The 17,013-nt window shown below is 42.9% G+C and overlaps 1 protein-coding gene across 1 annotated transcript; it reads left to right on the forward strand.

The window, feature by feature from the left end:
* Positions 1-2,686: 2,686 nt before the first annotated feature.
* On the forward strand, positions 2,687-14,325 carry CD164 (CD164 molecule). Its single transcript, XM_040597907.1, has 6 exons — positions 2,687-2,897; positions 5,377-5,460; positions 6,898-6,972; positions 8,984-9,115; positions 10,165-10,230; positions 11,178-14,325. Exons 1-6 carry the CDS (start codon positions 2,792-2,794, stop codon positions 11,336-11,338), a joined length of 624 nt encoding a protein of 207 aa, XP_040453841.1. The 5' UTR covers positions 2,687-2,791; the 3' UTR covers positions 11,339-14,325.
* Positions 14,326-17,013: the final 2,688 nt, after the last annotated feature.

The following is a 17,013-nucleotide window of genomic DNA, read 5'->3' on the forward strand; positions in this document are numbered from 1 at the left end:
TGCTGACTGTATGCTACAACGAAGTCCCAAGATGCTGACTTCAAGAAAAAAACAGACAAACCACATTTATCATTCACTTGGATTCCCACCAGCCCCCAGAATTACATGATAGATGTGTTTTCACTCGCTTGTGGAGATGTGCTGTAGCTCTAATTCTTGCTCTGCTGGTAATCTTAGCTCTGTTTTATTAGGTACTTCATTTTCCCCGAGTTTTACCATATATATATATATATATATATACACGCACACACACACACACACTGATTAGAGTCTTGCCTTTTACCCATTACATTTAACGTATGTCCTATTTGTTTTCCTTCCCAAAAGGAGAGATTTGTAGTATGTAGTCCTCATGAAATGCAGATTGCAGCAACCATGACACCTCATGAGTCCAGCACATCAACTTAACTGCCACTGCACCCCTCATAAAACACTATGATAACTGCTGAAGATGTATTTAGCATCATAACCCACAAGAACTGCGAAAAGGAAAACCTGAGTTCAAATAATGCCACATGTCTAGCGTCCCTTGTCCCAAAAGGACATAAAAATATCTGCAGACGTGGCCAGGAGGGATGGGTGGAAGGCACAATAAACTCCCATATTCAGTGCTCACTGTAGTTTCAGTGACGTTGCAGTATGTATTTGTGCTGCTTCTCAATTTATTTTACATGCTGCTTATTCAAAGTTAGAACAGGGGCACAGCATTTTAATAATGAATGTGGAAACCATTTCTTCTCAATAAAAAGCCAGCAACTGTAACCATACTGCAAGAATAACTGAACCATTTTACAGTAATGCTCCAGTAAAAAGTATACGCAGAATGAAAGATAAGTAAAGTGAGTGTGTGACTTCAGCCACCTTATCACTTCTCAGAACTAAATTCAGATGTAACTGGCATTTACATCCAACAAAACGTGTTCGGTCATTTCACTGCAGCTGCTATGAGGTTCCTGTTCTTACCACAAAACTGATTCTCTGCTGTTTTCTCTGCAGCCCTTTTTCTTTTGTATTTTCACTCTAAGACTCCTTTGCAGGAAGGTAAAGCATTAGCCATCTTGCCCGCTAGCAGAAGCACCACAATATATGATGGTATGGAGGCCTGTCAGAAAGCGCTGTACCCGAATTATATACTGCCAACAGTCCTGCAGACTTTTCTGGAGCTCCCACAATAATCACGATAGGTAGTTTGCCTTAAAGTTTCTGAATTTGTATTGGTCTCCTGGCTCTTGGCAATAAAACACCTCCACAAAAGGACGTAAAATGGAAGATTAAGCTAGGGATTTATTTGGCAGTTTCCCCTTTACTGTCCAAGTCCAGGTCACACTTTGGAGAATCAGGGGAGAATTTTCCGGGTTATAACTCTTCTCTTTCATCTGTCCTGTCATTCTGATGGAGCCTTTGTCAAACCAGGACCATACTACAATTTGCTTTATAGCTTGAGCTTGGCTCATTCTTGATTACAAGCAAGCACGAATGTTCCTCTTGGTTTCCTAACACTTGCCTGCATTGGCATTGCACAAAATGTCGAGGCAGATTTACACAACCTTATTTTTATTTGCATAGTCCACTGTTGATGGTATACATTGACTCAGGGTCATTAGGGAGAAACAAGGGACAGAGAGATGGGGAGTATGACAGGCAGAGGGGAAACTCTCCCCGGTGGTCAGGAGGGAATCACAGGGTGAGTCGGGAAGGACCCTTGAGATCACCCGGACCCTCGAGATCACCTGTTCTGACTGCAAACCCGACACTACCAAGTCCACTGAAAGAAGCGATGGGATGGTCAAACATCCGCCCCCCAGTTGCTCTCTACCATGCTGCTGGGGGTGACGGCAGTGAAGACCAGGGTTATGGTTTTCTGGTTTACACCGAGCTTCCCTTCCAGTGCTACAGCCATGGCACCACAGCCTGCCACGCTCCCAGCGCTCGCTCCCCCCGGCGTGGGGACATCCACCTTCCTGCGCTGCATGCTGGTGCTGCGCTTCAGGTGTGACCACCGCCCAGCAACCTTTATTTACACTGCTACGATGTACTATTTCTAAGTTTTTTCAGGATAGAAAAGGGAGAGGGGGGAAGAGGTGAACCTCGCACCTCTGCGAGAGAAATCCCCCGCAAAACCCTGCCCTGGAGCTGGCAGCGCCGCGGGGCCAGGCCGGAGTAGGGCACAAGGCAGCGCTGCCCAGGCACCTTCCGGCGCCTGCGAGCCAGGGCCCGGGTGCGGCGCGGCGAGCAGCTGGGCCCCGGCATCGCGGGCCACCGCAAACCCCCTGCCCCCGGCGGTCCCGGCCCCAGCCATGGCCGGCAGCCGCCCCGCAGGGCAGGGAGAGGCGACACGCCGCGGCCGGCCCTCCCCGAGCGGCTGGTGCCCGCGGGCGGGAGAGGCTCGTTCGGTGGCCCCGCCGCCCGCTCCCCGCTCCGCTCCAGCGCGGCGCTGCCCCGCCTCCCGCTGCGGCCCCAGCCAATGACCGACAGCCGCTCTGCGGCCCCAGCGGGGGCGGGGCCCCGTGGGGACGGGCAGGCGGTCGGGCACCACGTGACTCGCGGGAAACGCTCCCGCGGGGCGGCGGGGGCACGGGGGGAGCTACGGGTGGGCTGTCCTTCCACCCGCGGGATGGGGGCGGGGCCGGGCGGCAAGGGAGGGGGCGGGGCCGGCTCGAGGCGGTGGCGCTCACGTGACGCCGGGGGGCGGGGCGGCAGCGCTCAGAGGGTGCGCGGAGGCGGCGGGAGCGGAGCTGGTGAGGGGACGCACCGAGGAGCGGGAGACGCCACCTTTCGCTTCGCCGCCGCCATGGGCCGGGTACTCGCGCTCCCCCTCACCGCCCTCTGCCTGGCCTGCCTCAGCGGGCTGGCCGCGGGGGCCGCGCAGAGGGCTGCCGACGACGTCGTGACCGTTGGTGAGTGCCTCGCCATCCCCCCTCCCCCCCCCCTCCCGGCGGTTGCTGACGGGGCAGCCCCTCCCCCTCCGCGCTCGCGCGCTGCCCGTTGGTGCCGGCGGCGAGGCGGTTCCGCGCCCGGGCCGGGCCGACCCTCCGTGCCCGCCGCCGGCGGGGGAGCCGCCCCCGCTCCCTGGCGGCTGGGCCGCAGCCCGCCGCGCTTTTCGCCCGCCTCTCTCCGCCTCCTGGCCCCTCGCTTTCGTTTCCCGCTCGCTGCGGGCGCGGGGGCCCGTGAGGCGCGGGGTCCGTTAGCGCGGCTCGGGCCGCCCCCAGCGCCCCTCCCGGGCGGGGCAGCGGACAGCGGCTACTTTCGTCTCCGGTGAAACGTACGCGGCGCGTTTGTGCCTTGCGAACCTGGCGCCGGCCGGGTCCGGGGGTTACTTACGTAGGGGGCGTCTGTCACGGCCGCGGGTTGTTCCTTGCCCTGGCGGTGGCCGCCCTGCTGCTCCTCGGGGCTCGCCTGATCTTTCTAGCTCTGTGCGAAGGAAGTAAGTTGTTCTGGAAGCACTTTAATGTTCTCTGGCCACGTTGTGTAGTGGTGCTGGGTGCAGCTAAGTGTGAAGCTGGCCAGTAACCTCTGCTTCGGCCCCTCTGCGTTTCCTCTGCGGCCCCACCGACGACGGGGTGCGGGCCGGTGTCGGGCGCCCTGTGGGCAGCGTGAGCCGCTGGGGGCCGCCGAGTCGGCGGTGAGCAGCCTCTGCGTGCAGCAGGAGAGGGCAGTGTCGGTTCAGCGGGACAGGCTTCTGTCAGTGTTTCAGGTTTCCCCCTCAAGTGTAAGGGGAATATCCGAATGTGCAAGAGGCGGTACAACAAGCAGGTTTATCCTGGGAGCAAACGTGGGCTTGCCTGCGCTTCAGATCAGAGTTCGTGGTACCTGAGTTACTTTTCCAGTGAAGAGCAGGCACCTGCTGATGGGTAGAGTTGAGGCTTTCTACGTGATAACAAGCTCCCCAAGAAAACCTTTTGCAGCAGGAGTAGCATTGGGGAAACGCCTGACACCCTGCCACTGGTTCTTGAAGTTAACAGCGCATTCTTGAAACCTCTTGTTGTGATATAAACGTCTCCTGATCTTTCACTCCTGCGAATCTGTTCCTCCCCCATGCTAGTCTGGGAAAGGTGTTTTGAAACTAGAAGTCCTAGTGCACCTGGCATTAGCTGGCTGCACGGACTGTCTGCCTATCTCCGCAGATGTACTGTGCTAAATCTTTTATGTACCAGTGAGGCATTTACAAAAGCAAGCATTGTTCGTTCATCAGGAGTGTTGTGCATGCTGTGATCGTTCTTCATGTGTATACCCAGAACAATAAATGACTTCTACTTTTTTCTTCCCTGAAATCTGTTATCTAGAAATTGTCATATAGCTCTTGAAGTGGTTTAAAGTGCCTTCTGAAGGGAACAGGGCAAGTCTGTTGCATACCTCATTCATGCAAACTGACGAAGGTCTCTTCATATGTTTTTTTCATTTCTTGACAGTGAAAAAATAGCACCAGTATTTCTAGCCTGCTCCTGCAGTAACCAAGAGAAAGGCCAGGTAGATTCAGTCTTACTTCAGATTTAGTAAATAATGAAGTTAATGTATCTGTAGTTGTTATCTTGAGATGTATATTACCATGCTGACTGCTGAAGAGCTGTGAATAGCGGAGAAAGGTGAAAGGTCACCCAAAGGTGCCTGGAGTAGGTGGATATGATGTGAAATGTGCTGGAGCGTATGGGGTATAAGGAGTTGTGGGTTGTATGTGGGTTTTCTGAGTACGATGCTGTATGAGTCAGTCTTAATTAAAATTAATGCAGTAAAGTTGTAGATTGGAAGACAATCTTATTTGATCCAGGTGGTGGATGTGTTGTCATTGTGGTTTTAAGGCAACAATGTTTGACTGGCATTAAAAAGCTGCTGGACTGGTTAGGTTGCTGGCTTCTCCTGTGATCAAAATGTGAATAGGTTGACTTTCTGCTCCGCTTTATATGCGTTTGTATACAAAGTCCTCTAGGTTCTTGTCTTTATTTCCCATACTTGGGTTGCTTTCTGCTGTAGGGTTGTTTATAGCTGGCTATATTACCTATAGGGAAAATATAATTGAAAGGAGCACAGCTCTTACCATCTGAGGTTTCAGTTAACTTTGAAAAATTAATTTGGTAACTTCATTAGAGTAGTATATTCTACGTTATCTGAGTATGAGACGAAATCTTGGTGTACATGTGGGGTCTGGTTTTGGAGTGTCAGTAGTGTCTGGAGGGAAATGCATTTCTGTTTTGTCAAATGCATTCCTAAGTTGCAGCTTTCAGTTGTAGTTAGGTTAGTGGGAAGGATTGCACCTTAACCTGGGAGATGTATGTATGGTAGGGTATGGATCTAAGAACTGATTCTGTGGGTGAAGTTGCTCTTTTGACAGTGGTAATTTTGTCTTAATCTGTGCATTGCTTTTTTTTTTCTTTTTTTAAGGTATTTGTGGAAACATTTCTGACTGCAGTTCATGTGTTGGCAATGATACAAATGTAGCCGGCTGCAAGTGGATCAGATGTGAAGGTAAGGAGGACAACACAGTGCAGATTCTTACTATGCCATACAGAACTTTAAACCCAACTAGACCTACTTCATCATCTGTATTAATGTTCATTACATAAATAAGCTGTTTTGTTTCATAACCTAATGGAGCATTAATTCATAGGTTGTATCTGTTAAACATTTCAAGTTCTTATGTGGTGACAGCTGAACATGTTCAAAATAATCCCAGATTTTTAAGCCTTCTGATATAAATCTGTACTGTTGATAAGTTAATGTTTTCTAGATGGTTCAGACTGGTTTTAGAACAAACTAGTTACTAGTGTTTGCTAAGGAGTCACAAGTGGATTCTGATATGCAGACGTATACCTGTGTTTCAGTCCCTTTTGGGGTTTTGTCATAGAGCTGGTGGTCACAACCACTACTCCTGAACTGAAGTGCAATAAGGGAGAGGAGTCCATTAAATAAGACTAGTTAAGAGTAGTGTTTCTAAAATTGCAGCCCACTGAAGGGAACATGACAGAGCCAAAGAAGCATTAGCTGGTCTAATTCTGAGCCATGTTTTTTCCATTGTAGGAGAGTTGGATTTAACTACATTTAGGTAAAATCTGGCACCTACAGCCCTGGAGGAGGTTGCAGCTGACAAAGTCATACAGAGATTACATAAGTAGTCATCAGGTGGATTATTTGTATTTCCTATGTGAGGTGGAAACAGAGTAAGATGAGAGAATGGCTTGACTGTAATAGTGATTTTGTAGCACTTGATTGTAGGTAACCAAGACAGGTTATGCAAAAAGGCTAAGATGCTTTGGAACTAACGAAAAGAATTTTGGATGTAACTTGTCTGGTACAAGAGTGCCCTTCAAGAAGCTCTTTTTCTGAATCTGCATGTGCTCTCTGACTAGCAGGCACATACAGCAAACATGCAGGAGATTTGTGTAACTTCTTTGAGGGAGGGGATGGTATGCAGGCAGAGAATAAGAAACTGGTGCCTTCAACAATTTCAAGGTCAAAGATCTGTTTGAAAAGCTGGAACTAATTTTTGCTTGCATTTAGGATTTTTTAAGGCAGACTTTCTTATGATGCTACCCATAGAGATGCAAAATGTTTAACTTGAAAAATGCTACAAATAGTAGAAACACAGTCTAATTTTATAGCCTAGGAAGGAAAAATACCAAGCTGTATTGTTGCTGCAAAATGTTGTATAACCATGTAAAAGTATTGCCTAAGTGTTGATTTGAGTGGTAGAGTAACTAGTGAAAGAAAATACTAAAACTTTTCTAACTTCTAATTATTAATATAATACTCAAGTCTTACATATTGAAGTGGCTTTATTGTTATCCTGGCTTGAAGATGGTGTTTAGTTTGTCCTACGAACAGTTTATTAGTATTTAGGAACAATGTCTCAACCACTTTAAAGTTCTGCCACTGTAAATATTCTTGTCTCTACTTTTCTGACAGGAGAAGGCATGTGTGTAAATGAAACAGAAGTAGTTTTGAAGAATCAGAGCTGTACAGCTGTAGAACAATGTTCTTGTAAGTATTCAGATACTCAGCTTTCACATTGTTGAATATGAAGCAGTTGTGTTTACAGCTCCTTCACCTGTAGACCTTGGTAATACTTTCTACAACTTATGTAAGCACATACAAGTATGTAAATAAGCCCATTGCTTCTAGCTTAAAGGTGTGATGTGATGCTAAAATGCATAGTTTCATTGTGCATTCAGTTAACAGCTTACATTTGCTGTTTCAAGAAGCCTGATCTACTTTACTAGACAAACATCTCTGGCTACTGGCTTGGCTTCTTAGGTGAACGTGGATAACGTTTCCTGTTAAATACAGTGTGTTCTAAGGAACTTGTCAGCATCCTCAAGACAGCAAGCTTCATATTCAACAAAAAGTCATACCTGTTAAGTCCATTGTTTCATCTTAAGAACCTCCCAATTTTAATTGTTAACTAGTACAGCTCTTCATGCAGTTCTGAAGTGCAGGGTCTGGGTTATAGGACTGTGTAAGGTAAATTCTTCATGCTAGGAACGTGCTCTGTTGCATATCTACTTCAGTCTTCTCATTAATTTGTGCTTGCTGTGCAAAGCAGATTTGCAGGATATGAATAATTTAGATTAAGTCTTGAATTTCACTTTTGTGAAAGCCTACCAGTTTTAGTTTTTCTGAAAGCTGACCAGAAATAGACTTCAAAATAGGATTTTCTTATTTTAAGGTCTAGAACAGAAAATGAAAACTCTTAATACTCTTGTCTAGGTGAGTTCAACAGTGTGGCCAAAGAGACTGGCTCACATCAATAGAGATGAAGCTTCCATACTGCTATGGGCATCTTGTGGTGGTGGCAGCAAGTCAGAAATAATTCCACATGACCCTGTTTCTAAAATTGTAACAATCATCTCTTTATCCGGACTGTTAAAAGTACCATTTCTCAGTGCTTTGCAAAGACAGCATGCTGTTACAATGCCTTATTCTATATCTAAGAGTAGAATTTTTACAATCTGTTCCTGTTAACCTGATAACATCACTACAAGTTTATTGTATTTTAGCTTTGCATGTTCAAGGAAACTTACATTGTCACCTTCATTAGAGGATCTTTGTTGGTGTGAAAGGAGCCTGTATACCTTATCAGCTCTTACTTGCAGAGTCATGGCTTAGCACTATATTCGGGATTGACATGGAGGAACGTTAAGGTGGACTTAAACTGACTAGATGCAAATGGGACCTGAGAGACAGTAGATTCTGATATATGCAGCTTATCTTTAGAAAGTCAGCTCTGGCTGCCTACCATGCTGAATTATTTCAAGATGTAAATAACCACATTTAGATTAGTCTGAGCACTAAAGGCTTCTGGACATAATGGTATTTCATCAGGAAGCTTGCTGATTTATCAGTGTATGATTAAGCAACAGTTTGGATAAGCTGTCCATGTGTGATTAATTCAGTTAATACAGTAGGTTGCAGAAGGCTTCACAGTTGTTTGGTTTGGGGTTTTTCATAGCACATGCTGAAGCTGAGAGCACCTACAACCAGCAACAGCTCTCAGAACAGAAAGCTTAAACTTTTGAATTCTTGAGGATGTTTTGAGTTTCCCCCCATACTGCTTCAGCTAACCGTTCTGTTTTCTAGTTGAACTTGATAGCTCAGGTTGAATTTTAGTTGCAGTGGGGTTGGGAAGCAGTACTGAATATCTCGTTTCCTATTGTCTAAAGCATGCACAGTTTATGCTTATACGATAGGACTCTTCTCCCTCTTGTTTGGTTTGAGGAATCTTGAGTTGCCAGTTGAACACTGGCTTGATTGGGCTGCCTGTGACAAGGTTCATGTATTCAATTGTGCAACTTTTGCTGTTAGTGTGGTAGATTGAACTTCCAACTGCTTTGTAACTTCAAACCAAAACTACAATAGAATTCAGTGCTATACAAATTCCCTAAAACTCAGCCTGCTGCTGTTCAATTTGGGCTTTGGTGTTTTGTTTTGTTGGGGCTTTTTTTATTAAACACTGTCATTGGTCTCTTTAATGTAACTCTTTATTCTTTAATAGCATCTACAGATGTTCCTCCTTCCAGTGCTACTACGCTGTCTTCCAATACTACTACACCACCTGCCAATAGTACCACAGCATCTTCCAATACTACCACAGCCAGTCCTGCTACCACAGCTCATACTACTATAGGTAATATAGTACTACTGAACATAGAATGGCAGTAAACTAGGAACTGGAGAATAAAGGACAAGGACTTTTTCCACAGATCACTGTAATAGCATGAATACTAAATGCCTGATGTATGGAATGCAGAAATGGTCCCAAAGTTTGGAAGAAGTTAACAGAGAAAATGCTTCTTTTCAACATAATTAAGAATTGGCTCAGTAGTAATTGTTTGAATTAGATTAGTAATTTCTGCTAACCATGAGCTACTGTGAGTTTGATTTTTTTTTCTTGTTGTTGTTGACCAGTTCAAAATTTTCTGTTCTTATATGTGCTGCCATCTTAACAGTGAAGCTCTTACAAAAAAACCCCTAACAACAAACAAAAAACCCCACCCCAAAAACCTAATCTTTAAAAGCATCTGATGTTTAAGGGACGTGGAAGGTAATGAGTTGATGCTTGATTAGGCTCAGAATAGCCTAATGTACAGGAGGGTGATGTGTGAGTAAACCTACAAATGTGGGCTTCTTGTCCCAGGCACATAGTGCAATATAGATTAATTTTTAGTAATGCTAATCTGGGGGTGGGATGTGCCAGAGACCCAGGACAGGAGGAGAAAGGGGAATCTTTGCTGTCCTGCAAGTGTTTCTCCCATCTAGAGATATTACAATAAGTAATTTTTCTAGTACAATGAATGCTAATTGATTAAAGGCTGTTTAATGAAAGCCTTTTTCCTTGATGCAGTTTCTCAGTTGTCCTGAAGCAGCTGTCTTGATTGTTGTTCAAATACCAGCATTTATATTAGTGCTTTTTTCTAAATAATCGTCGTCTGATCTGTGGAGAACCTTGAAATATTTGGATAAGAGTGGTATGCAAGTCTGAAAAAAATACTTATTGCAGAAACTTGGCTTAATGCCATGCAGCTGAACATCTGAATTGTGTGGGGTGCAGTCTGAGGTCAAAGCTTCTCCTTGTTTAAGCAAAACAAGACAAATGATTTACATAAGAACTTCAGTGCTTGCAAACTTTGCCCTTGAAGTTTATGGTATGTGTACATACTGTCTTCTCTCAAACAGCTAACATCACCAACGTAACTACACATGCTGCCATTACTTCAGCTATTACAACACCCAGTATTCCAGGTAACTGCTACTACTAGCATAATTACAGCATAAAATACTTTGTGTTGCTTTAAAAGCATTATCTTGAAAGACCTACCAAGTGACAACATTAAAGGAGTATTGGTGTATCTGCTGTTGTCACTTCTAACTTTATGGTGCATCTCATTTTGTTAAGGTCGTGGATATATGTATGTAGCAAGGTAATACCCTGAGAAAGAGCTAATTGGTGAGATATTAACAGTTGGAAGTGTGTTGGTCAAATGAAATCAGCTGGCTGCTTTTAATAGTGTGGCTGGAAGTCACTTGTTAACTTGCTTACCTTCGGGAGGTGGTATTTAGTTTTTTTCACTTGGAGCACAATAATGGGATACCTATAAAAAAAGAAAATTGAGCTACAGTGATGGAAATAAGCTGAAATATTTTATTACTTCATGAAATAGCATATTCATGACTGATGCTGAAAAGCTCTTTAAAACTAGCTGTCAGCAGATGGCTGCTATTTCCAGCTTCATATGTGTTGTGGCTTCAGCTGATTTCTTTAAGTATAACTCTTGGGGTAAAGTACAGTAGGTGGAAGATAATAAATTTGAATTTAAGCTAAAAACTAGAGCAAGCAGCATAGGTGGGAAAATGTGTTTTGAATGTGAGCATATCAATAATATACTTCTATGTACTTCAAAAAGCCAGAGCTTTCCTCCTGTACAAATAAAGTTCAGCTGGGACTTGCTCAGTGTTGAGGTCCAGTGCAGTTTGCCTATAAATAGCTCTAGCCTTGTACAATTTAATCACATTTCAGTAACATTAATCTAAATGCAGCTGCTGACATGTCTTTACTTTTGATTTTTTTGTTGTTTTCTCATTGGTACTTGGATGTTTTGAGTAATCTTAATACAGTGAAGCCAATACTAAAATCTATAAAACTTCCGTGAGTATTGTGCACTCACAAACTCTGATGTGGTGTTTAACAGGTACGAATGCTACTGTGACTCCTGCACCTTCTCCACGCAAATCTACATTTGATGCTGCGAGTTTCATAGGTGGAATTGTCCTTGTTCTGGGTCTGCAGGCTGTTGTTTTCTTTCTGTACAAATTCTGCAAGTCGAAAGACCGAAACTATCATACACTTTAGAACCTGCCGCTTTATAATGGACTAGTAGCCCAACACCTGTAGTTCACTGAACCAAAATATTTTCTGTTGCTCATGGAAGACAGCAGTTCATAATTTCCTTTCAATCTCTAAAAGAAGACTTTAAAAGAATATTTTTGCAACATTATACTTGGCAAGAGGTGATATGAATCTCTTCAACAGGATTACTTGCAATATGCTGCATGGGTTTTAATGGCTGTCTTACTTTCCTTTAGTGGCTGCTGCTGTGGGACTTTTTTTTTTTTTATATGCCAAAAGTAGACATTCAGAGATTCTTATTCAGTGGCAACACTGTCTTGAGTAGACAATCTCATGATGACTTGTTGTGACAGCTAATTTAATCAACATTTGATACAGTATCCCTTTGGTTTTATCAGGATGTGAATTATTGGTGACTGACTTCAGGGAGTGAAATGCCATTTATACTAGGTTATGGCTCTTACAGCATGCTGCTAGAAAGACGAACAAAATTGTAGAAGTAGATAATGTCTTAACAGAATAACATAACCCATAAACTTTTTTACACAAGAATAGAGGTTGCCTGAGTAAATACTGCATTCCAAACAGAGATCCTATGTCCTTTCCAGGTAATGTTGAGGCTGGAGAGGGGGATGTAGGGATAATCCTTCTAAAGGGGAAATGAAGATTAGTGCCTTAAAGACTAGAAATCAGTAGGCTATAAAAGCATCCCACCTATTTAAAAAATAAATAAAACTGTTAATACTGGCTTTATATAGGAGAATGGAATACATATGACTTGAGCATTCCAGTTTAAAAACTTTTTACACTAAGTAACTCCCTTATTGACCTTGTTTGAGGATGAGGGAGCACAGTACAGTTCAGCTACAAACAGCTTACCTTTTGTTCTGGCCTACAAAGACCAACCATAAAACTAGTGATAAAATTCAGTTCACTCCCTATATAAAAAGGCAACAACTTACATTTATACTTGAAATACTGGTGTTTGGGCAATCCTGGGGTTTTTCTTATTCAAATGGTTCTTAAACTTGTGGCAATTAATTTCAGGGTTTTGGTTTTGTGTTGGCTTTTTGTTGGTGTATTGTTTTTGTTGGTTTTTTTTTTTACCCTTCTGTATGTTTGCTTGCTGAAGGAGCAGTTAAGGGTAGTTAAGATGATCTGCTGATTTGATCCTGGTCAGGATTGCTGTAGTCCTGGGACTGCCAGGGCTACATCTTTTTTTCTTTTCTTTTTTTTTTTTCCTCTCTCCCTGCTTCCTGCCATCAGGTTTGTGTCACCCTGCAATAAAATGGTTAAAGAAATCTATTCAGCCAAATAGTATTTTTCTTTTCTTTGGCTGGATCAGCCGTGTGATCTGAGTATCAAAGGTAGGTCATGTCCAATGTAGACTGACTTGAACACCTGTGAAAATGAACCCACAGGAAAAATGGAGGTAAAGATACAATTTTCGAAAAAAGTGGCAGATGTAGAACATAATACATAGCTTTTGATAATATCCCTGATCATGAGTTTCAGGATAATCTGTAGTACTGTCTTACTGGCCCTGGCTTGGCTGGAATTTGGCACCCAATACAAAATGATAGCATTAGTGCAGATAATAGTCACAGCAGTAGGACTTAAATATGAAGCAAAATAAGTGCACTTCAGTTGGAAACTTTAAAGTGCACAGTGTTGCCTTCCTGTGTTCTTCTAGTTTGGATGGAATTGTTTTTATCGTGCTGCATAGAAAACTCGAATTGCTACAAAATACAGAAGTTTCTCACCAGTACTGTATCTTTGAGTTCATTAGCTTTTGGTTTTCTAAACAAAACTAAGACAATCAGCTCAGGTTTATTAAAACAGCAGAGTGAGTGGCCAGTTTCCAGCAACAGTATGTGTGTGGGTTAGATGGTATATCCTTGGCCTTATTGTGAAATCACGTAATCTGTCCTTTCCCTATCTCAGAACTATTTTACTACATTTATTTGTTTAAAAAGATACCCATGAGCTTGTATTCTGTGTTTTGAAGTGAGCAACGTACTTAAAGTGTGACAGTTCTTCAGCTCGGCAAAGAAAACTGTATGCCTAGTATATAACTTTTTTTGGCCTCAAAGGGCTATCTTTTGGGAAACTTGCAGGAAAGTGCTACAGAACACTTCATAGCATGGAAGGCGTTGCCACAAAAAGTTACTGCTCTGTTAAATGTTGCTAAAATGCTTGTCCTGAGCTATGCTGATACTGATTTAGGTTGCTGATAAAGTATGCTGGTAAAGCGAACTAAAAATAATTTTTAAAGTGCCTTAAAGTTGCTTAATCTTTTGCCTCAAATTTTGTTTATAAGGGTAGAAGGGATACCTTGCCTTAGTTACTAAATTTTTCTTGGTGCCAGCAATTGCTACTTTCCAAGTCTTTAGGAAACCCAGGATCTCTGACGTGTACTGATGCCAATCTGAAAAACTCGAGTTTGTACTATACCAATTTAGTGACGTTCTGGAAGGCCTGCACTATGCACCGCTTGCTCATTAGCCTTGCCAACAAGGTATAATCCACAGTTTACAGAGTTGTAGCTAGGATTGTTTTCCTTTCAGTTGTTTGGGGGGCGGGGAGGGAGGCTCGGTTATATGTCTTCAGCATGTGCTTGGCTGCCTCACTATAGGAAGTAATTGCTCCTTTGTGAAATGGCAGTATCAGCTGATCTGTGCTGTGTACTTGCAAAAAAACCTGGAGTAACAACTTGCAGTTTTTCTTGGCCTTGTGTTTTGAAGTGGAAGGTAGCTCATAGATCTGTAGTTGTATTTGCCCCTAAATCAATTTTAGGCACTGAACTGTAGTGACTCTTCAAGTTATCTGGCTTTTTCTTGAAGCCAAATTGTGCAAATATAAAGCTGTTATCTTATGAATGTTCTCTGCAGGTGTTGCTGTAAAAGTTTGTATTTTGTCCTCAGTGGAAGAAAACTGAAATGGTTGTAATCACAAAACCAAATTGATAAATAAAAATCGGTTGAATGGAATTTTACTTGTAAACTTTTTTTAATGTGAGCAATCCTGGGGCGGATTGTCTACTGACTTGCTGGAGATAAGAGCTGTTTTCCATAGTGATTGAAAAACATGGTGGGGAAAGAAGGAGAATGAAAGTTTTTAAGAGGTAAGTTAGCTCTCCTAAATACAGCATTGACTTTGCATTTGGTATGTGCAGCAATACTGATACAGATTTAGAATTGTCTCCAAAAGAATTCTTATTTAGGTAGTGTTTTCCATGTTAGTTTAATCCTGTTCTCCCCTTTAAAGCCAAAGAACGGCAAGGCATTTACTAGGTGTTCCGGTTGCAACAACCTGTAAGGCTTATTGCTCCTCTTCCCAATAGCAAAGCTCGTAATGCTGGATGTCACCTGTGAGGTGGCAGAGGGACTGCAGTCTGTGGTTCCAGGGAGGCTGTTAATAACCCACCCCTGCATTGTAGCATCTTCTTGTGTTACGATCTTTGACCTGTATGAAAAAAGTATTGCTCTGAGCCTTCTTTCTTCATTCCTTGAGTAGGAGGAGGATATTTGCTAGGAAATAAGAGAACAGAGGGGGTGCAATGCTGTAGTTGCAGACTGATTAAAAATGATAACCAGCTCTGAGTGAAGTAACCTCAGTTGCACGTCATGACCTCGATGCTTTTGTGGGTCGTGAGTGATGTGCGAATGTGTCACAGCTTGTATTGACTATAACTCAGTCTCATATGGGGAAACTGCAAAAACTTTAGTAGCCTTTCTGGAAAGGCTGTATAGAAATGGAGGAATCTTAGAGCTTCCTGATGTGCTTAAAATTGCTATGCCTTCCAGGAAATCATCCCTTTGCTGCATGCAGTCAGACTTCATTAAGTTTTTGTTACAGTGCAACACTGAAAGCTGAAGCATAGTACCAGTCTTACGTTACTGCTGTTCTTTGAAGGTAGTCTTCTGTAGGTATAGGACTCGCTCAGAAATAATCTTTGAATTTTTCTGGATGAAGCCAAATAATACTTGAAGTATTTTATCAAGAAGCTGTAATTAGCTGGAGGTAGATGCTGCTGCAGCAGTAAAAAGGGGCTAATTGCTTCATACTGATGATTATTGCTCTACTTCCAAATCAGCATTTGGTCCCTGGAATGTGCTAGAATCACATTTGATGGCTTCTCTAGTGACAGTTGACCTTGGATAGTTATCAGTCACCTTGTCCTTCATATAAGGCATACATACCTTAAAAAGAATTCATGTTATTTGATAACTGATTCCACAGTGTTCAGAGTATATTGTGACTTGTTTTGATGTAGCAGCAAGTTTGAACAAAATAAAAGTTTGTTTCAGTAATGAAGGATGTCAACCTTATTCTAGGAATTCTAAATAATAATAATCCTGATCTCTAAATACTGCAGCATTTCTAACAGAAGTAGAGTTCCTTTACTTTGTGTTAAACCAGTGTAATGCTGTTAAAGGTTGCTGAGTTTAATTCTAGATCTTAGTTACTTATTAAAAAAAGTATTGAGGGGGTTGATTATTCATGTTCACAAGCATCCAGGGATGTGGATAGTGCTAAAAGACACACAGGTTAGAATACTAACTCATAACATACTAATACTAGCTGCCATACAGTTTGACACATCTCTGAAAGACAGCTTTGTGTCCTTTATTGGCTAGGCTAGAAATGCAAGCTTTTTTCCATGCAAGAGAAACGCAGATAAGTTTGTTCAATTTTTTCCTGTTTTCTTCTAGTTCAGTGTAGGGAACTGCCCTTCCCCTTTCTAGGAGGAGGGGAGAAAAGGTGCTAGGGAAGGTGGAGCTGCTGAGGCTTCTGATGAGTCATCTTTAAACAGGTGTGAAAGGTTCAGTGTACAGGCTGCAACCTTTGGGGCTGAGAGCAGTGCATGGGGCAGGATGTGGTGGTCAGGGCTTGCAGTAGGAAAGCAGTGGAAGAAGAAAAAAAGCAAACCGGCAAACACCAGACCCAATGCTTTAGCTCTAAGCACTTAGCTATGCTTTGCACCACCCATGTTCCAAGGTTACCACAATAAAAGGAAGCCTTTTAGTTTTGGCTGATAGCCTTGCCTTTTTGTACTGCACTGTGTTGTCTGGGAAGGGAGGAGATGCAGAGCCGCTCATGCTTGAAAGGAGGATCTGCATCACCCAGTACCTAAAATGGGTTAGCAGATGAACTGGCTGGAGCTGCTATGGAACACTGCATCCAACACACAGTACTGGAGTATTACTGCCTCTCTCTGATTTGTATGTAAATTATTCTTTCTTACTTCAAGGCTGCCAGTTCAGTGGCATTTTCTAAAAAGCCCTGGACTGATTAAACATACATTTAGGTTTACTTCTGGACCAGCCTTTGTTTCTGTAGCTGCAGGAGGACAGTGGGAAGAGACTTTTCATTTAGGTGTGGTAGTAGCCTATCTGCCATTCTCTCCTCCCATCTGCTAGGTACCTGAAAACACAAGTAACATATAAAAAGTCACCAACCATGGCATGATACTCAAAAATTTTATTCTGGGACCATTGCTAGATAAATACCTTCCTTCTGCCTCCTTTCCTTAATTTTTGGAACACTTGCAACTTCTTTTTTTCCCCTGTTTGCTAGCTGTACATCCTGCTTACCTTGCTTTTAAAGGTAAATCTTCAAAGGGTTTTGATTTACTGTCCAGATGAAAGCTGGTGTATATATACAAATCACAGTTT

Source organism: Falco naumanni, chromosome 6 (assembly GCF_017639655.2).
Source record: "Falco naumanni isolate bFalNau1 chromosome 6, bFalNau1.pat, whole genome shotgun sequence".
NCBI lineage: Eukaryota > Metazoa > Chordata > Aves > Falconiformes > Falconidae > Falco > Falco naumanni.

Excerpts from the sequence above, each read along its gene's own strand:
- CD164 (XM_040597907.1), top strand. The coding sequence starts at position 2,792 with ATGGGCCGGGTACTCGCGCTCCCCCTCACCGCCCTCTGCCTGGCCTGC. Across the intron at positions 2,898-5,376 it reads CGACGACGTCGTGACCGTTG|GTATTTGTGGAAACATTTCT; the intron begins GTGAGTGCCTCG and ends TCTTTTTTTAAG. Across the intron at positions 10,231-11,177 it reads TACAACACCCAGTATTCCAG|GTACGAATGCTACTGTGACT; the intron begins GTAACTGCTACT and ends GGTGTTTAACAG.